At 37.5% G+C, this 22609-nt stretch overlaps 1 protein-coding gene across 11 annotated transcripts in view; it reads right to left on the bottom strand.

The window, feature by feature from the left end:
• The window catches only part of arvcfb (ARVCF delta catenin family member b), a 190726-nt gene that overhangs the window by 115366 nt on the left and 52751 nt on the right, over positions 1 to 22609 (bottom strand). For 9 of the 11 annotated variants that reach the window (XM_048187607.1, XM_048187602.1, XM_048187605.1 and 6 more), the window contains one exon: positions 21171 to 21405. The exons of 1 other annotated variant lie outside the window; for it this stretch is intronic. In XM_048187607.1, coding sequence (XP_048043564.1) covers positions 21171 to 21383 — 213 coding nt within the window. In that variant the 5' untranslated portion in view covers positions 21384 to 21405. Of the gene's footprint in view, positions 1 to 4344; positions 5198 to 21170; positions 21406 to 22609 lie in introns of those variants that run through there. One more of the 11 variants, XM_048187609.1, reaches the window with a different exon arrangement.

Here is a 22609-nt window from a genome sequence, read left to right on the forward strand (position 1 = left end):
CAGCCTAAATGAAATGTAAATGTTTTTTTGAAGCAGACATTATTATTCTGTGTAGAGATGGCTGGTTCAGTTTTGATTAGGCTAAATCTCTTTTGCAGTAATGGCACTGCCTCCCTCTGCTGAAGTATCAGGCGTTTATATTTAACTCAGACTCGGGCAGACTGATTCACCCCATGGTAATTGAGGGTTGAGGACGGTAAGCTCCACTGGATTGGGAGTCACTGTAACGTGGCCGCAATGCATGTTGGTTAGGGAAAGACATTGCAGGCATTTCCTACTTATGGTCTCATGTCTGTAACACGTGTGAACATGAATGCATTTCATTTATAGAGATAAATGTCTGCTTTCAGACTCAAGATGCATTGCAGAGCGTCAAAGATGAAGGGCATCCACCAGCTATGAGCTGCTGGCCTAGAGGGACTGTAAAGCAGTAAATGCAAAAAAGTCAGTATAGAGTACATAAAAAATATGATTTGGCCACAAATAACTTGCAACCTCTCTAAAAATGTGAAGATATTCTGAATAATGTTTTTGACCATACGATGAAAGCTAATGGGGTCCAAAACACCACTGAACTCCAGTGACATTCATTATATGTGGGTCATTGACGAATAAGGTTTTTAAAAGTGTATAATGGAGATATAATTAATTTTGAAGTTGTATTAAGTGTTAACAATGAGATTATGTGGTATTTATAATCTGTTAACACTGCTTTTGTCATTTATTACAAGATGGACAAAATTTGTCATCAAAAAAGTCATTCGGTTTAACCAAAATTTCCGAATGACACTTTTGGTTATACCGAATGACGATATTTTCAAACAATGCTAAAAGGCTAGCTAGCTAGTTAGCTTGCTAGGTAGCTAGCAAAAGGGCAATCAAACATTTTAGATTTAGTACAAGTTTTTAAAATATTACAACATTTTCCATGTTTTATAGCGGTTGTACCGAATGACCTGATGTTTCAGGACATGCGTATGAGCAAGTGAAAACATGAATTTTTCACATAGTTAAAAGAGAGTTAGTTACTTTGCTTCATGACCATGTCGTTCTTTGCAGGTGTCTGAATGATGTCCCATCCTGTCACATGATATTAACCGCATGACTTGATCCAAAATGGTCCCTTTATATTGGTTACTCTGAATGACATCAATGAATTAATTTTTCCGGACATTCTTTCTCATAACTTCTACACATAATTTTAACACCATGATGTTGATATATGATGTTATAAAATCATGCCAGAATAAAAAATATATACATTTATTACATTTTAAGGTATTTTAATCACAAATGAAATGGCTGTACATTAACTACGCACCGATTCAGGCTGCGGCCCCTTTAAATCTCATGCTCCCTGCCCCCAAGCTCACGACTATAATACAGTACATTTGCAAAGTTCACACAGCTAATATAACCCTCAAATGGATCTTTACAAGATGTTCGTCATGCATGCTGCATGCATGCTTCGGATCATGTGAGTATAGTATTTATTTGGATGTTTACATTTGATTCTGAATGAGTTTGATAGTGCTCCGTGGCTAACGGTTAATGCTACACTGTTGGAGAGATTTATAAAGAATGAAGTTGTGTTTATGAATTATACAGACTGCAAGTGTTTAAAAATGAAAATAGCGACGCTCTCGTCTCCGTGAATACAGTAAGAAACGATGGTAACTTTAACCACATTTAACAGTACATTAGCAACATGCTAACGAAACATTTAGAAAGACAATTTACAAATATCACTAAAAATATCATGTAATCATGGATCATGTCAGTTATTATTGCTTCATCTGCCATTTTTCGCTATTGTTCTTGTTTGCTTACCTAGTGAGCTGTGCACAGATCCAGAAGTTAATACTGGCTGCCCTTGTGTAATGCCTTGAACATGGGCTGGCATATGCAAACATTGGGGTCATACATATTAATGATCCCGACTATTACATAACAGTCGGTGTTATGTTGAGATTCACCTGTTCTTCGGAGGTCTTTTAAACAAATGAGATTTACACAAGAAGGAGGAAACAATGGTGTTTGAGACTCACTGTATGTCATTTCCATGTACTGAACTCTTGTTATTTAACTATGCCAAGGTAAATTCAATTTTTGATTCTAAGGCACCTTTAAAATACCTTTATTTGTTGCAAAATATAATTAAAACCTTTCAATAAAAGAGATCACGTACATACTTTGGATGTCATATCTTTGTTTTTATTATCGTTAACCCTCCTGAAAAATCCAGCTAAAACCAGCCTAAGCTGGTCAGGCTGGTTTTAGCTGGTCTCCCAGCCTGGTCATAGCTGGTTTTAGAGGGATTTTGACTTTTGACCAGCTTAAACCAACTGAACACCTGCTAACCCAGGCTGAAAGACCAGCTTGACCAGCTAAGCCAGGCTGGGAGACAAGCTAAAACAAGCTAAAACCAGCTACTTCCAGCTTAAACCAGCTAAGACCAGTCAACCAGTTTAGGCTGGTTTTAGCTGGATTTTTCAGCAGGGAAGGCCTTTGGAGAAAAAAAAAAAAAGACCCGTCACGTCATTGACCCATATACAAAAAGAAAAAAAATGTGACACTATATATGCCACATCTTCTGTTTTTCCCACACTGTTGCACTATGTGTTTAGATTTGAATACTGCCCTAATGAAAAACAATCAATGGTGAAACATCCATTGCTAAAATCTCACACATGGCGAATCAACAGAACCTTGTGTGGTTACTATGTAAAAAAGTGATTACTAAAAAAAATAATCTGTTCACCTATAACTTAAAAGCTTAGAAAAAAACAAAATTATTTAAGAAAAAAAAAAATCTGATTCCACTTAAAGCATGGAAAAAAGCCTGAAGTTAGTGGTCAAAGTAGACTTTGAGCATACAACATTTCTTCAGACTCAAATAGGATAAAAAGTCACACACCAGGGCTTATATTATTGTAGAAATCACAAACAATGTGATTATGACTCATTCAAAATGTTAAAATATGCCATCTACTTCAACATTCCTGCAAGTCTGAGGTATGTGTTGAGCCCAGAGGTCAATCTGTGGTTGTGAATAGTTTCTAAATAAGATGGGTTTTTGTGCTGAAAGACTAAACGCAAAAAAGGTGGTGCAACTGATTAATGAACTTATGTCTTCACACTTACAGGCTTTATCCAGCAACCAAGATGACAGACAACAACATCAACAATGTCAGACACTCCAGCAGAAAGCAGAGCCCCTTGATCTCCATGCCCTCGTGTGACACGTCTGACCTCACCGAAGCAGGTGCTAGTCTTAGGGAATGCTCTGAGGTTAGATACAGCGTGCGGCGCACCCCAAAGAATGGCAGGAATGTCCGTCCTGTGGAGGTAGGGGTTCACGGACGGAGACACTACAAATTCGGCGCCTTCAGACTTTGTTTTGCTTAGCATGTCGAAAAATACAGCTGCCTCTCCTGTGCCAGCTATCTCGCAGCAATCATCCATGAGACAGCCGCGAACAGATTAACGGTGCCAAACGGATGGTTGTAAGAATGTCTTTCAAAAAATTAATTAGCTCAGAACACAACTGAGCACAAAGACTGCTTGTTTCTTTCAAAGCCCGTCCCTCTTTGTTATTTACGTGTCCTAACTGTCCAACCTGACACGTTTTTACGGTATGGGATGACACAGCACTCTTTTGGGAACACGTCTTTAGAAAATCCCTGCATGCCGATAAAAAGCACATTCCGTTAATCTCCCCACAGCTTTGCCAGGCAATGTGGTAGCTCCAAAACAAAGAAAACAAATAGTTGGTGACCTCTGATGAGTCCAGTGCTGGGGAGGAAGGGAGGGAGCAGAGGAACAAAGCAGTAGATCTTTTTATGAACTTTAAGCACATATTTGCCGTGTTCAACGTCCAACCGACTATCTTCTTTCTTTCAGATCCTGTAGGAATCCTCCTGTTTACCTCAACTTAATTGCTAGATTCAGCCTCATGCTGCTTGACATTACAGGAATGTTACTGACAGACATACTACTTTGCATATAACTTAATCTGAATTAAAGGCGAATAGATGGAAAGATGTGTAGTGAATAGACAATCTGAATTCTGAATGTTGACAGTTCGCAGCATGTGACCACAACAGTATTCAAGATATGACGTGTTGATATTCCATAGCAAAGCGTGAGATCAGAAAAGCAGAATGAAAGAAAGGAACAGATCTTTGAGAAAAAACTTCACATCCAGAACAACAAAAACCTGACCCTTAAATAGCAGGCAAATGGGAGATAATGTACATAAGCAATTAAAAAACAAACGCACTCAAGAATCGACAGCAAACAGAAGAGAAAGAAGGATGAGAGCGAGTGAATCCCCAAACTGACCTGCTTCACTTCAGCCGGCATCATGGAAATCCTGTTTGGTTAAGCCTCTGGGAGAAACGCAACGAGAACAATATTCTCTTGTGAATGGAGTTTGTCTGTCAGTCAGTCAGTCTTTCGTTCCTTGTTATGTGAGTACGTCCTGTGAGAGCCGAGACAGCTCAGAGCCACAGAGCCATCCTTTCCCCACAGTCACATGCACGAATATACTCCGTCTCGCTCCCGTCTTCTTGCGTGATCCTCTCTCTCTCTCTCTCTCTCTCTCTCCCCTTCTCACACACGCTCTTTCTAACACATGCTCGTAATCCTCTCAGGGACAGAAGAAACCCGCCTCCACCGTCAGCGAGCAAGGATGCTGCAAACGTTGAGGCGAATAATGATTTCAAAATGAGGAGAGATGCTTTAGACAGTCCAACGAATCCTTCAATAAATTCAGGAATCTGGCTGAAGAGAACCAAAACAAAACAGCTCACACACGGAGAAGTGGAAGGGGAAAAAAAAGTTGCCCGGTGCAGGAACAAAACCCTCTGGGTAGACCAAGAGAGAGGGGGGTGGATGGGTGTAGAGGACGGGGTAAGGGGGTGTGTGTGCGCGTTTGAGTGAATAGAATCTTCTCAGCGTAGGGTTTGTACTCTCGTTCTCTCCCTCTACTCACCGAGCATCTATGCAGACAAGGGTCAGACGGATCGGAGGGGGAGGGGGCTGACAGACAGACGCAGCTGGAGTGGAAAGAGAGAGAGAGAAAAGTCTCCACCCAGCCATCATGCCAAAAGAACATGAGCCCTGAGAGGGGGGCAACGCTTCACAAAACTTTGTTATTTTCCTCTTTTTTTTTTACCCATACGCTCTCTCTTGGCCTGCTCTTTTCTCTCTCTGCTTTTGTCCTTTTGTCCTTCCAGCCTGCTAAATATGAGAGCAGAAAGGAATGAGGTTGCAGAATGATTTCAGACAGTTCTCAGTGACTGATAGTGAGAAAGAATTTTAATCCAAATCTATGAATGGCTTTAACACAAAGCCGGACGGAGGGAGAGTTCAGGGATGGGCACTTTACACACAGGGTGTCAAACTCATTTTAGGTTGTGGGCTGGATGTGAGACAACTTTTATTTTATTAGTTGTACATTGGTGCACTCGTGGAGTTAAAAAAGTTCAGAATCAACTTTATGCATGCTTCACTTACCTATACTGGGGTTAAAATAAAGGGCGCATGTGCAATTTATTCAATTCATTCTATTCAAAAGATATATATATATATTTTTTTTTTTATAGAAGGAAATTAATTATTTTATTTAGCAAAGATACATTAAATTGAAAAGTGACAGTAGAGACTTTTACATTGTTACAAAATATTTCTATTTCAAAATTTTCTTTCTATTCATCAAAGAATCCTGAAAAAATATCAGTTTAACATAACATTGATAATAAGAAATGTTTCTTGTGCAACAAATCAGCATATCAGAATGATTTCTGAAGTGATCATGTGAGACTGAAGATTAGGAGTACACACTTTGTAAACCTGCCCTAACACAAAGTTAGTCTTAATAAAAGAAACTTTACAGCTAATTTCCATTTATAAGCCTGCGCCTCATCAGCGTAACTTTATTAAAAGGGTCATATAATGCCACTTTTACAAGATGTAAAATAAGTCTCTGATGTCCCCAGAGTGTGTATGTGAAGTTTAAGCTCAAAATACCCTACAGATAATTTTTATAGCATGTTAAATTTGTCACTTTGAGAGTGAGCAAAATAGCTCCATGGGCTGCGTCCGAAAACCTAGGTAGCTGTCTTGCTGCCTCGCTATCTTATAAGAGAATGACTTGTACGGCAGCATTTGTGCATGAAGGTACCTCACGAAATTGATTTCGGACAGACTTCTGAGGCAGCGTAACAGTTTAATGATCTACAGCAATATAGCGCGAGCTTTGGTGAGAACTAAACAAATCTTTAATTATTACAGTAGTAATTTCTTGATAGAAATGATATCAAAATTGAAATATGTTGATCAAAATCGTACATTTATACACAAACTGAGCAGCAAACGCAACTTTCGGACGCCATCTTTATTTTTCTAGCTCAACTGTCACAGAATGGAAAGCACAGGATTGTGGGATATCAAAGGCAGCTAAGGATACATCTATGCTTCCTTCAAAAATCGATCTGAGGAAGGTATCTCATGAGAGAGGAAGTGAAGCTAACACTGGATTCGGACGTGCCTTGATGCCTTACTACCTTGAAATGTGTCCTCGGAAGGCAGCATTTTCCAGTTTTCGGACGCAGCCATGGCCTCACACCTTTGTAGCGTGTTCTCGGGGGCAGGGTTTATGTAAATTTTAGGGTTAGTGATGTCAACAACCCGGGAAGAAGCTCGATGTAGTCAAACAGAATTCTTTTAAAGAAAATATCTTGCTTTTCTTTGAACTTTGAGCATCCAAACTTTGCAGATGTTGTTTATGCTCTAACAGCAACATTACACACTGACTAAAGTTAAAAAAGTGAAATCATAATCACCCACCCCTTTAACTAATTTAACCAAGAAATTCCACATTTTAGCGCAATTCCACACAAACCCTGAGTAGAAACGCCGTAAGAAAGCGTCAAAGCTGAATATGTTCCACCTGGGGTATTGTAAATGCAACTCACGCTTTTTTACTTAAAAACAAAATCTTCTCAAACTCTGAACAACAGTCACCCCAACACTGAAGAACATCATGTCTTATCTAGCAGTAACAGCCTGAATCTGTTTGCAGTCGGCCTGAATGAATTCGCTCCTTTTTTTTAACTACAGAGTCTGACACCAAACAGACTGCAGAACGCCCTGTGGTCACTGAACCATATAAACATGTCAACAGAAAAAGTGTTGATAAATAAATAAACTGAAAGTAATCAGAGCGTTTTAGGGGATCCAGGCCTGAGGAGGTAGTGCGATGGAACAGATGCCGGGAAAGGTTAACGTGGACTACTACGGAGAGAAAGACAAAAAGAGAAAACCACACATAATGAAACAAACAAGAAAGGATAAGCAAGATATGCAATGTACATGCGACTGTTCTAGTCTCATAAATATATTTATGAGCGCTGAATATTTGAAAAGGCTTTTGCTCCAGAGGATGTATGATGTTTACTTAGGGTTGCAGCACTCTCAAATTTGGAATGTAATGAATTTCATCATTAGAAGTTTTCAAAGGTGGCGACTCAGCAAAGATCACATTTTAAATGCATAACCTCTGTAAACGAGCGCTGATTAGTTTTTTTTTTTTTTTTTTTTTTTTGCAGACTGGGAAATAAACATACAATGTTGTTTCTCTTGATATGCGTGATCAAATACAAATATGTGAGTCTTGGGTTTCTCCATCACAGAGATGCTGATCAACAACTCAGATCTGGTAAATGAGACCCTGAGAGAGAATATGAAGATATCAGAACTAAAAGGGAAATATAGAGCATAAAACTAATAGCACTGAAGGAATAGTTTCACCAAAAATATAAAAATCAATCATTATTTACTCACCCCTGTGTTGCTGCTTTTTTTCTGTGGAACATTTCTGAAAGTGCACGCGGATAGGAGTCGATAAGCTCCAAAATGGCAAAAAACAAACAAACAAAAAACTAGTCAATAAGACCCATGTGCAAAATAAACCAAGATACTCACTAATAAACTGCATATTGTGTCTTCATATTATTACAAGCAGCAATGTCAGATCCATAAAGAATAAATCTTCTCAATGAATAATTTGATCTAGTTCACAAAACAGGTGTGAGTGATTTGTTCATGAATCTGACTCAGTTCAGTGAATAACATGTGAATAGCACGAGAGTGAGTAAATAATGACAACATTTTGGGGTTAACTATTACTTTAACTACACTATATTTCACACTGTGGTGATTATCATCTTTTACAAACTATCATCAGAACATCCCTTAAATAAATAACTCAACACTTCTGCTTTCAGTCTGAGCTGTCCTACTGTGTCTGTTCACTTACTCCAAATGTTCACTTACTCGAAGCTCATTATACAGTCCTCTGCTCGAATAAAGTCTTGTTATGACACAACGTGTAAATAGACCAGGGCCCTGGTAATAAGGTAAGCGACTGACAGTCCAGACACGCATACCAATCTCTGGATAAATATAAAGAGCAGAAACGAGTCTATCCACGTACACACAAAGTCAATAAAGCCACCAGAGACCAGACAGAAATATTACTGAACTTATATTGTGTTACCTGCCACACAAGGTGATGACAATTTGAATCCTTTAACAAAAAAACAAATAAAAATATCACTGCTATTTGCTTTGATTGTTTAAATTTAATTTGAACATTTCTAGCTGTATATATTGGAATAAGTTGTTAAACCAACCCATCTTTATAGAAACGTACAAGTAATCATCAGCTTCATCTTCAATCGTTACCCATCAACAAATTTGTGGCACATACGTTATTAAACTGTGATGTTAAACCACTTCAAGGCAGCTACTATTAAAAGTCAGTGTCTTGAAGTCTCCAAACAACTCTTTCAAGTAAGAGTGCATTTTACACACTTCAAGTGGTTTCAATTTAGGCTCCCAATAAGAGGGTCAAGCACACAGACTTGTTTGGTTATATATGAACATGCCGAGTAAAGGGGTCACATTCCTGGAGTGACTCAGGGGTCTCATAAAGCAAGAGATTCTTATTTTAAACACATGAGTTCAGGATCCACTGAGTGAGCAGCAGTTGGTCCTTTAAGTGGCTCCAAAGTCAATCCTGCTGGAATGGTTAAGAATATGGTGTAATCAGAAGACCACATTCAGTAGCTGATGATTCAGTTAAATAATTCACAGACAACTTATAGACTAGTATCCATGATTGATTAGGGCGGGGTGATATACTGAATATTTACAATACTTACACAAAATGTTTTGCTGATGATATTTTATTGTGAATATTACAGTGATCTTAATGTTCTTTTTATTTGGCCAATTATTCTTGTTTTTTGTTTTTGTCTTTTCTAAAGAACCAGTCAAACCATTTCTCAACTTGGCAAACAATGGTTGTTTGGTTATTTTTTGTATATATATATATATATATTAAAACTTCAATAAAAACAGTAATATTATAAATTATTATTACAATTTAAAATGACTGCTTTCTATTTTAATACATTTTAAAATGTATTTTATTCCTGTGTTGGCAAAATTGAATTTTCAGTAACCATTTCTCCAGTCTTCAGTGTCACATGACCCTTTACAAATCATTTTAACATGCTTATTTGGGGATCAAGAAAGATTTCTTATTATAGAAGGTATGCATAGACGTCACTTTCCCGCCGAAAGCGCGCTCCCTCAGCTGGACTGAGTGGCAAAAGAACCTGCTGCGTGACTGGATTTAATAGGGGAAACTGCAAAAATGTGAGTAAAACAAACGATTACACTAAAACATGTCAAAGAAACCTAATCTATGGATATTGACATGCAGCCAGGAATCGTGTTTCCTGACATTTATACGTGTCTGATTTCGACGCCGGGGAAATACATAAAGCATATCTGCCTGTGAACGCTTTATATAAATATAATATAGGTAGGTATAAATCGGAGTGATCACTTGTATCAGTGTTATATATTTCGCCATATCGTCCAGCCCTAGTTTTTGTCAGTGTTTATTTAAAAACACCCAATTATGCAGAAAACAAGACGGTAAATATTTAATTGAGTTGTCAACACAATATATAACAATACAATATATAGGGTATGAGTTTACCCCAAAATCCAACATTTTGACACAAAATGATAACTGCAAAACATGTTTCTTTACCTGAGTCCAGCAGTTTCTGTGAATTGCAGCAACCTATTTGCTTCTTTTTTCTGTAGCTGTCAGCATTCTGTAAAAATATACCTCAGATTTTGTGTCAAAGCTATTTGTACAGTCAGTCGCAAAGCTCTTTTGGATGTGTTTTGCGCATTCGCGCTGAAAACCAATGCTGCCACTCAGTCTTTTGCCACTCTGTGGGTGTAACCACAGTCATAACGGTCAACGGTGACGTCACGTGCATACCCTCTATAATCAATGTTGAAGTTTTGCTGCTTAACATTTTTGTGGAAACCTTAATTCTTTGTTTAAAAAAAAAAAAGAGCAGCATTTATTTGAAATTAGAAATTAGAAATTAGATTTTTTGTATAACTATGTAAAAGTATTTATAGTCACTTTTGATCAATTTGATGCATCTTTGCTGAATAAAAGTATTAATTTCTTAAAAAAATACTGACCCCAAACTTTTGAATGGTAGATTATATGGTACACTCTCTTTATATAAAATCACCAAACTGCCATTGTCTAACACGTAAAAATCTAGAAATAAAAATCAAAGATCTACAAATCTATATTTATCTTTTTCAATAAACTAAATTTTAATACATTATTATTATTATACTTTTAAGCTATTATGTAAACAAAACTATTGAGATTAGCATTAAATATGTCACCCAACAGTGAGAAAAAAAGACTAAGCAACATTGCGAAAAGAAAAAAAGGCAAGATCTCCATGTATTTTAAGGCTTTTAGAGGATTAATCATTTGATGGATTGTGGAATGGGGATGAGAGCGGTCCGAACAGCCCTCTGTAGAATATGAATAGCTGTGGGCACCTGCAGCTGCTCTGAATACAAAGAATGCAGCTATTCCCACTCTTCAGTGAGAGCTCCTGTCCTTCAGTGTGCCAGCATTAGGAAACATGTGAGCAGGTTCACCTTTCTAAATCCTGCAGACATATCAAAATGGGGATTACTCACAGGATTACAATTTTTAATGCATTATGAAAGAAATATAGCCATATCACCAGAGGTGGATCCTGATATATGACACACTGGAGAGGCTTTATAGACAACTACCTAGAGCTTCACGGTCCACTTCTCATCGCTCATCTGCAGCAGTTTCACTGGACCGCACTTACTCTCTATTCCATTCGCACTTCTTATTGAAAATAAATTGTGACCTAACAATAGGTAACTTCTTCCAAACATCTTTGTGAGACACATTTAAGGAAACCAGTGACTATAGCATGCCAAATGACTCTCACACACAACAAAACCTGAATTTTAAGTCAAACCATTTATGCAGCTTTTAAATCAACTACTAAAAATGATGAATGCAAACTTATGCAAACTTCAACATTACTTTCCCTATTTAAGGTAAAATAGTGCACTTTTACTGGTGACATTGTATTTTGGGCGTAATGAAGATATTTAGGCAAATCTCAATCACTAATAATTGTGAACAAATATTTGGATTTATATATGTGCAGAAAAGTTGTGTTTCTCTCACACAAACTTTCCACATCCCCACAACCCATTCTCTGACAGCTCCATATTTTTAGTTAGCCTACATTTGTAATTTTCAAAGCAAAACTTCTGAAATCTAAAAGGAAAAAATGTTCAGTAGAAAAAAAAAAAAACGTATCACTATTTATGTGTGAAAGCAGAAAAAAAGAGCTATGAGAGGTGTGAGAGAGAGAAAATAAGCAAAGGTTCACTGCTGCTTTAATTATAGTTTTACAAGAGGTTTGGCTTTTCCTAATGGCACTGGAGCGAGGTGGCATGGGAGATTGTGTGTGTGGGAGGAGGGTGAGAAAGTCATTGTTAAGCAGGTGATTTACAAGACTGTGGGCCTCCCAGGCTTTTTCCCGTAGCGAGCTTCCCTGTGTTTTGTGGCTAACCCTACATGTCTATGGGCATGGAGGAAATCCATCCAAAACCCTCAAGAAAGGCTGCATTGGGGGTGTGCCTGTAAAATATACAGCCAGAATGTATAGTCTACCACTGCTTTCAATGCAGTCAGTAAAGTTATACAAAGTTTGGGGTCAGTAAGCTCACTAAGATTGCATTTATTTGATAAAAAAAACAGTAATATTGTGAAATATTATTACAATTTAAAATACATTTTTACCATATTTTTAAATGTAATTTAGTCCCATGATGGCAAAGCTGAGTTTTCAGAATTCATTACTCTGGTCTTCAGTGTCACATGATCCTTCAGAAATCATATTAATAGCGGAACATTTGAACAGTGGAACATTTGAAAGAAAGTTAAAAAGAATTTCAATTATTTGAATTTTTCTTTGTAGCAATGTACAGTGGTGGGAAAGTGTTTGTCCCCTACCTGATTTTTTTTTATTTTTTTGCATGTTTGTCACACTTTAATGTTTCAGATCATCAAACAAATTTAAATATTAATCAAAGATAACACAATTAAACACAAGATGCAGTTTTTAAATTAAGGTTTTTATTATGAAGGGAAAACAAAATCCAAACCCATATGGCCCAGTGTCAAGAAATCACTTAAATAGGACCTGCCTGACTAAGTGAAGTAGACCAAAAGATCCTCAAAAGCTACACATCATGTTGAGATCCAAATAAATTCAGGAACAAATGAGAAAGAAAGTAACTGAGATCTATCAGTCTGAAAAAGGTTATAAAGCCATTTCTAAAGCTTTGGGACTCCAGCGAACCACAGTTAGAGCCATTATCCACAAATGACGAAAACATGGAACAGTGGTGATCCTTCCAAGGAGTGGCTGGCCAAACTAAATTACCCCAAGAGTGCAGCGACGACTCATCCAAGAGGTCACAAAAGACCCCACAACAACATCCAAAGAACTGCAGGCCTCACTTGCCTCAGTTAAGGTCAGTGTTCATGACTCCACCATAAGAAAGAGACTGGGCAAAAATGGCCTACATGGCAGAGTTCCAAGAGGAAAACTGCTGCTGAGCAACATCTTGATGATCCCCAAGACTTTTGGGAAAATACTTTTTTGGGAAAATAACTTTTTGGAAGGTGTGTGTCCCATTACGTCTGGCGTAAAAATAACACAGCATTTCAGAAAAAGAACATCATACCAACAGTAAAATATGGTGGTGGTAGTGTGATGGTTTGTTTTTCTGCTTCAGGACCTGGAAGACTTGCTGTGATAAATGGAACCATGAATTCTGCTGTCTACCAAAAAATCCTGAAGGACAATGTCCGGCCATCTGTTCGTGACCTCAAGCTGAAGTGAACTTGGGTTCTGCAGCAGGACAATGATCCAAAATACACCAGCAAGTCCACCTCTGATTGGCTGAAGAAAAACAAAATGAAGAAATTGGAGTGGCCTAGTCAAAGTCCTGACCTCAATCCTATTGAGATGCTGTGGCATGACCTTAAAAAGACGGTTCATGCTTGAAAACCCTCCAATGTGGCTGAATTACAACAATTCTGCAAAGAAGAGTGGGCCAAACTTCCTCCACAGCGCTGTAACAGACTCAATGCAAGTTATCGCAAACGCTTGATTGCAGTTGTTGCTGCTAAGGGTGGCCCAACCAGTTATTAGGTTTGGGGGACAAGCACTTTTTCACACAGGGCCATGTGGGTTTGGATTTTGTTTCCCCTTCATAATAAAAACCTTCATTTAAAAACTGCATGTTGTTTTTACTTGTTTTATCTTTGACAAACATGCAAAAAAATAAAAACAACCAGGAAGGGGGCAAACACTTATTCACACCACTGTAAATGTCTTTACCTTCAAAAAAAAAAAAAAAAAAAAAAAAAAAAAAAAAAAAAAAAGAAGAAAAAGAGGGAAAATATAAAAATATACTGGGATAAAGTAATTAAATAATTTGAATTACATTTAAAATAATAAAAATTGACATAATATACACATTTTTATGAGGTCAATTTAACGTAAAAGTAAAATATATATGGATATAAATACACTTTAAAAATGAAGCCTGGAGTTCTTCCACTTCTCTTTCTCAACTTTTACAGAACAAACTGAATTCGTTGATTGAGCTCCTCTCACTCCACACCAGTGAACATGTACAGCAAGGAACCTGAGCAGCGGTGTATCATACAATCTCTGTGTGCCTTATAACAGACAGCATTGATCAAATCAGCAACTGTTCTTCCAAAGCTCTCCACAGACCTTTCAGACTCAAAACATTTAGACAGTGCTAGCAAAGTTCAGACACAGGAACCAGCTTCAGTTCAGTCCTCCAGGCATGCTTCCTGAATTTTAAAATTAGTTCTAGATTCCAGGAAGAAGTACTCTAACTGTGATGTTCCTCGTACTGCCTCAGGTCATGACCCTTTAACATTACTTGCATGTGGGACAGTTGAGGTTACTTTAAAGAAAAGCTGTCTACGGTGTCAGAGCTGCTGTGAAAGAGACAAGGTCTGACATTGACGAAGTCCTTGTGTGTCTCTGTCACTCTGTGACCTTTTAGGTCTTGTGTAGAATAATAAAGGCTCAAAAACAAAATAAATCAATATCTCCCCCAGTAAATAGACCAAAGATAAAGCAGTGAATGAGGTAAGTCCTTTCTTGCTTTGGGAATCAAATCTATTAACACTTGATCCACCTTCCCAACACAGAATTAATGTGTACACAAGATACAAGATGAATGAGGTGCACCTGCAGCACCATAACAGCTGTAACAATGCCAATTATTCATACAACATTCCTAGAAACTGCATACACATGAACCATTTTCAAATTATGAAATATTGAGATTTGCCAGTTAAACAAACTAAAAGTAACAAAGTTGGTTTCAAGTTGAAAAACTATTAAAATCCAACCCAGTTTAGATCCCTGGTCTAACAACGTTCACGATAAACTCTGGAGAGTTAGCCAATCACATGAAACATAAAGAGAGTTAGAGCCATGAATGTGTCCTGAAGATCAAGACATCATTATAAAGAATATTAACATTATTTACACAGCAAAAAAAAAAAAAAAAAAAAAAAAAACTTACAGCATGAGAGGACTGTTGAAATAAAACATCTAAATCAACCTTATAAGAAAAATATAATTTTTGTGTATTTATTAGGACTGTTGATTTAACGTGTTAAAGCCACAATATGTAAGATATCCAAAAACCACTAAAACAATGTTATATATTTTGTTAACTGGTGTACTTACATTATCCCAAATGTTTCCAACAATGTTTAAATCCAGAGAAATCAGCTATTTTAACCATTGTAACGGTCCGTGTCAATGCCTCGTCTGTCAGTGATGTCATATCCGCACTACCATTGATTTCAGTTGAAACCACGGAAACACCAAAGACCGTTTAATGGTTTTAGACAGAAGGGCTGGAACAAATGATTATTTTGATAATCGATTAATCTAATGATTATTAGAACGATTAGTCGACTAATCATCGATTATTACACTGATTAATCAGTAGGCTTTGTTCGATTATTCCACTTTAGCAATTAGTTAAAATATTGAGTTATACTGTACTTTAACTAGTAAATAAAACAAGGAAATCACTTCAGCTTTTGAAATTATATTTGTAATGATTTTCAAGCTAACTGAATAGACCAATCTCCTTCAGGTTTTCTTTCCTCCTCAGAAGTCATCAATAGTCCAACTGTTACAATGACTGGTACAGTGTTTTTAATTCTGGGAATTGTAATAATAACTTTTTAATAACAGTAAAAATATGAATATGTAATATTGTGCTTTTTTTTTTTTTTCAAATGCCCCCTCTAGATTTTATATACTAACTATCGAGTTTATGGTAATTGAATGGCTTTCCTTAGGTAAATGTTACATTTTGTGACATATTTGTTTGCAAGCTGTTTTATTGACTTCTTTCTGTGGTTAAAACCCTGATTAAGTGATTACATTAGAGACAGATTAATTTCAGTAAGTTGTACTGTATATTTCAACATACTTTTTGATGTTCATTCATGTTTATTTCGCGTTGTAATAGCAGAGAGGAAGATAATAGGTTCATGTGCCGCTTGACCTGAGGCACTACAGCGATCTGTCATTCCACGTCAAACAGCGTCAAAACCACATGCATTGTTTGAATCCCGTAGTAAAATTGACAGACTTTAAAAGCTGAGACTTCGTTTTATATCAAAAGTAACCTGATCTGTCTTATCTGTCGGCGCGTTGTCTGTGTCTTCTTTGCTCTGCGATGTATCTTGGACGTGTGGCATGAGAACAGTAAGTTTGAATGAGAGTTGGTGGCCCTGCATGACAGTATTTTTTTGTACTTATGCTAAATGTTATGTTTGTTATGTTTATGCTATGTTAATCACCCACATTTCACGGATTCGACTTCGTTTGCACTATGCAAAGCACTGACTTCTTTTATTGGATTGGATCTGGGAGGGCTGCATTACAGTATTGTGCTACAGCGCCCCGCTGGTCAAACCACGTTATTGCAGGCCCTTCAAATAGGTTGTAAGAGATCAAGATACTATTCAACAACAAAAATATTTGTCGACAATTTTTTATTGTCGTCGCTGTCGATAATGTGGACTAATCATTTCAGCCCTATTAGACAGGTGAACAACTGTTTGTACCATGCCTCAGAGACAATGCTATTTTGTCAAGTGGCTAACATGGCAAAATCAGAAAGAGCTTAATTTGTAGAAACAGTAATACAGCATTTTTTCCACCATACAATAAATTTTAAAATGAACTGCATTCGATTTAGCAATACATGCTTTTATTAATATGATATTCTAGTAGCGATCTAGCTTACTGCAATGTGCAACAAGTGTCTCATACCAGCCACCGAGTGAATGCACAGAGTAATGTAACATAACTTTCGACACACTCAAAAGTATTTTAGTATGATTGTTTTGACCAAGTAAAACAGCGCTACGTTACCCTACAATTTTAATTCATTTAATAAAGTGACTTGTATGAGTAGTAATTCAGCATTTGTGACTATGGGACGAAGGAGGCGGATGTTAAACAACTTTATTCGAAACTTTAATCATAAAATATGCATAAACAACAAAGCGAAAGGAGCAGCAGTGGCCAACAACATATAAGCAATGTAAAATGTCCCAGGCTCTCGGTCCCGCCCTGCTTCTTACCACAGTAACATTAACAGTAACTATTTTCTCCATTTAACACCTATTTGCCACCTGTTTGCCACCTGTTTGCCACCTGTTTGCCACCTGATGTCACCTGTTGGAGTTTGGGTTCCTTGCCGCTGTCGCCTTTGGCTTGCTTAGTTGGGGACACTTGACATTTGACTTGACATTTGATATTCAACAGTGCTTTGATCTGCCTGCATTGACACTATTCTTTAAGAGCTGCTGTGCAGCCAAATTATATACCAGTTATCACTGTAAAGCTGCTTTGACACAATCTGCATTGTAAAAAGCGCTATATAAATAAAGGTGACTTGACTTGCCTTAATAAAACTTTAATACATTAGCTCACCCATCAACATGAGCCCCATCGGATTGCTTTCCATCAGCTGTGGATGTGAAGACAACAACTCCCATGATTCCACGTTCATTCACGGAGTCATCAAGCCTTTGTTATTGTTTTGAAAAAGTGACATCTAGCGGCAAAACTTACATACTGGCAATTTTAGTTGCTTATTTAGGGTATTATTTCTTTTTTTTAAAAAGTCTTATTACATATTAATAAAAAACCTAATAGTTCCAAACCCAAATTAATAGTTCACCCAAAAAATGTAATTTTGTCATCATTTACTCACCCACATGGCCGTTGAAGCCTAAAAGCTTGTGTGTAATAAATTCTGTTAAATAATCAAATAAAGTATTTCTTTCTAAAGTTACTTTTGTAATATCTATTTGATGCTATTCTCATTTAACACAATAATGACTTTAAACTATCTTTTGGTTGTAATTTCTCAACCAAATTTGTTGTACGATTATTTTGCGATTAATGTTAATGTATTGAAGACTGTGTTATGCAGTGGTTACTATTACGGTTCTAAATCACCTTAGAGGATTATTTACCCAATTAATGTCCAGGGACTAGGAGAGGAGTAAAGACACCAGAGTCATGGATCAGATTCACTGACTGTATTGATTAATCAAATGAAAGAATGAATTATTCAAAATGTTAAACATAAATGCGTCTCAAATCAAACAGCGTAGGCCTACGCAAATTAACCAAACAATATAACAATGTGCTTTGACTCAAAAGATACAATTATGATGGTGAGATCAGGCAATGAAGTGGTGAAAATAGGAGTAATCAGTCTCTGCAAGTCCCAAATGTTCCAGAAAAGTTCCAGAAAAGTCCCCTTCTGCTCTGGACAGTGACGCTGATGACGTGTTATGTAGTGCGCCCGAGCTTCGTTTACAGTCTGAGGGAGGTATTCCCTCAGGTATTCTACATTGTTTGTATTATGGTATTGCTATATGGTATATGCTATATTTTTTAAAATGGTGCGTAGGTGTGCATGTCACGGATGTCCTAATCGCGTCACTGTCCGGAGCAGAAGGGGGCGGTAATGCATCAATAAGCTGGATGCCAACCGCCGTAGAAGAAGAAGCAGCAGCGTCACTGTGGATTGAAAGCAGATATACACAGACCCGGAAGAGAAGACAATGCTGAATAAAGTCATACTTTTTGTTATTTTTGGACCAAAATGTATTTTCGATGCTTCAAAAACTTCTAACTAACCCACTGATGTCACATGGACTACTTTGATGATGTTTTATTACCTTTCTGGACATGGACAGTGCACCGTACATACATTTTCAATGGAGGGACAGAAAGCTCTCGGACTAAATCTAAAATATCTTAAACTGTGTTCTGAAGATGAACAGAGGTCTTACGGGTTTGGAACGACATGAGGGTGAGTCATTAATGACATAATTTTTGGGTGAACTAACCCTTTAATGAAAGGAGGGTGCAGACCTTCTCAATCGTCAGCTGGACAAACGTGGATGAACGTGGTTCTACAAATAAAAAATAAAAACTCAATTAGTTTTCCGATATGATTTGTAAGTGCTGCGTCATTATTGTTTCACGTGAGTGAACGTACAAGACATCACGAACGTGTGATAATGTACAATATACCAGCTGATCCTTTACAACTGAATAAATATCTTATTGATATCTTAACTAATATCACGTCAAGACAATGATTATTAAACTGAATAATGAAACAAACACTTAAGGTCTGCAATGACGCACGAGATGGTATTCACCATACAATTACACATATCTATGGAGCGATCACACAACATCGGCCGCCCTTCACATCTGAGAATGCCAAACTACTCACAATATTAGTGCTCTATGGATGATCTATAACTGAATGGCTATAATCCACACTAAATCATTTCACTAAATCTTCTTTTCTCCATTGCTGTGTATCTGATCTCACGCTATTATTCGCCGAACTCGCGAGTCTTTCGATTAAACTCCGCCTACTCAGCAGATGCAATACTCAAACAAAGCACTGTGCAACTATTATAATAACATAAATTTAACTTGAACATGGCCTTTTGCACAGTTAATGTTTGTTAATGCAATGTTAATGTTTAGCTAACTCTAAACTGCTCCTATAGTTCAGCTACAAAAAATGAATATGAATTATTCAACCTCATCAAAACACATTCATGACACTGCCAGAGGTTCAGCAAACATGCTGAGCTAAAGATACACTGGTCCACAGTAGGTAGGACCACCAAACAACATCAACACATCACCTCCGGTAAAGGCATGCGCTACATAACCCACCAGCTTTTGATCCTAATCACTGTGTGGTTTGTGATCTTTTAACATAATTCTCTGTGAGAAAGGAAGCGACACAGGAAATAAAGATAGATGTCTAGACAGAAGCTACCATTTCCTACAAACCGATTCTGTGACATTCAAAGCCTTCTGACAGTAACCCGACATGTAAAAGGGCAAGCTAATTTTCAAGCTGTCATGTTAGGCAGAGAGGAGTAAAACACAGAAGCGTTACGGGCAGGTGAGGGCAGCACACAGGTTAAACATATAATGGAAGAGGTGGATAATCAGAGCCTAAGCAGTGACAATGGACCTGGCTTTTTCTGTGAAAATTATACTTTTCTTAAACTGGTTTTACAATACAAAAGAGCACCTCCAGAGTCAGCATATAAATGATATGGTGTTGCCATCGTAGAGACGTGTAGAGTATGACTCTATAACGCTAAAATGTTCCACTACTGATCGCTAACATTGGGAAGAATTTCATCAGCTTCATTTCCCACCAGCAACCCACGCAGACTCAGGCGGAATTGTGTGATTACTGCACAGGAACCTCACTAAATTGTAAATAAAATAAAACAAATAAAATAACCAGTGGTGAGCTTCTATTGAATATATTTTGCAGTCCAGTGGTCCTTGAATTGATTGACGAAAGGACCTTGCAAATTTAACTCAGTTCATAACAACATAACAATGTGAAAGCAAACAAAGAAGTGTGAAAATGATTAAAAAAAGATAGAGGTCTGAGTCAGAAAGCTATTAGCCAACCTTCAAACAAGGAGTGCAGCCACAAATAGGCAGCATCTCACCGAAAGGCCTAATAGAATTGTTTTAGATTGTAACCCAATTTCTCTAAAATAAATAAATAAAATTTAAACCTGAGACACTATTAACTCCATTTTGTAACTCCCCACTACTTCCATTCGAGTGAACATTTTTGTATTGATTGATGGTTGTTTATTTTTCTTGTTAATTTCATTTGACATTTATATCCTCTCATATTGACTTTAGTTTTCCCCAGAATTGCATCCTTGTAACATCACTGCCTCAGCACCATAAAGGACCCAAAGCAAACACGAAGGTCTATGAGATAATATGAGTAAGTACGTGGTGGAGAGAGATGAGTGTAAAGACAACTCATCCTGAGAATAGATGATGATTCACTGCAGGACAACACATCCAGAACAATACCTCAGCACAGCCAAACACAGCACAAGCTGAATGAGATACAGATGGACTGATTTTGTGAAAACAATAGACATGAAGCACCATCAGCATGAAGGGAGGTTGGGGGCTGCTTTGTTCATTCACATAGACTGATGCATGACTGGCCAAGCGGGAATAGTTTACCTGCATGACCATCTGTTGCCAGGCCAGCGGTTGGTTGCTCCCGCCTGTGGTGCCGCCCACCAGTCGATCAGAGGGCAGACTGCCACGTTCCAGCTGCAAGTAGACGTTGCGGCGTTCCTCTTCAAGGGCCCTGGTCAGACGCTCGAAGCGCGCCTCCTGCTCTTTGACTGATGCCAGGATACTGGCGGCTGACGGCACGTCATATTCTTCCATAGCAGCGCCCAAAAGTTAGATGCTGATTACAGGGCAGGTTAAGCAGGGGAGAGAGAAGGACCCAGGAAAAAATAAACAACTATTGAAAGGAATAATTGAGCAAAGAATGTAAATTCTGATATCATTTACACGCTCTCTTTTCTTTCTTTCGTTTGTGTAACATAAAAAGGAGTTATTTAGAGCAGATTGTCTCTTTTCCATATATTGAAAGCAAATGGTGACCACAACTACCATTCAAGGAATTTAACAACTTCAGGGGCAGTTCTAGGGTCAGGGGATATTCAGGGCTTAGCCAAGACTTCTGTGGATGCATGTGGAGCAATATTTTTTTGATTAAATATTGGAGTATTCTAGACTATAATATTTTGAAAGGTATAATTAAACTAAAAGGTCCCACTAACTATCTCAGCCTCAGACAAGTCAAAAGTTTACTTTTAAAATGCAGTGCTAATTTAAAAATATATAAAAAAGACAAGAAAAAATAAGCACAGTTTTGTAATAGTTTAAATTACAAAATAAACTACAATTTTAGGGCTTTTCACACTGCTCTTAACCCCAGGTTTTCGTCGTTCTAATCACCGCTTTTAAACCTGGGTAAAGGAACGTTTCACACTTGTAATTTTGAAGCGGGGTAAGCACCGCTTTTTACCCGGGGTTATAAAACCCTGCTCCGGAGCAGGGTTAGCACCGCATTTGTGATGTTAACCCCGCATTGCGGTGCCAAACTTGTACAGTGTGAAACAATGTGGTGTTAGAATGTTACAGCCAGATGCTTAGCAACAGACAACCAATCACATACACATATTTGCCTGCTTTGGACAGTAACAGAAACATTGCGCATTGTATATAAACAATAAATTCAGCCTTTGAGAGGAAAAATGTCAAATGCTGACAGAAAACGCTACAATTTGAGCAAAGAAGAGTTTATTTCATTCTTACCTTTATAGTCCGAAATGTCCTTGAATGAATACCCTGGATTTATTGTCAACCCCGGGTAAATTATGAGCAGTGTGAAATGTGAAGCAAGATAACCCGGGATTACATTTACCTGGGGTTTAGAATGACCCAGGGTTAACTATTTCAAGTGCAAAAAGCCCTAATATATCTGATTCTTAGAGCAGATTGCAGCACTGAACGATTTTGATTGTGACAAAAATACATGACATGAAAACTTTGTTTTCATTAAAAGAACGCATAATTACTATAATAATCAGTGAGTAAATAAA

Source organism: Megalobrama amblycephala, linkage group LG4, assembly GCF_018812025.1.
Source record: "Megalobrama amblycephala isolate DHTTF-2021 linkage group LG4, ASM1881202v1, whole genome shotgun sequence".
Lineage (NCBI taxonomy): Eukaryota > Metazoa > Chordata > Actinopteri > Cypriniformes > Xenocyprididae > Megalobrama > Megalobrama amblycephala.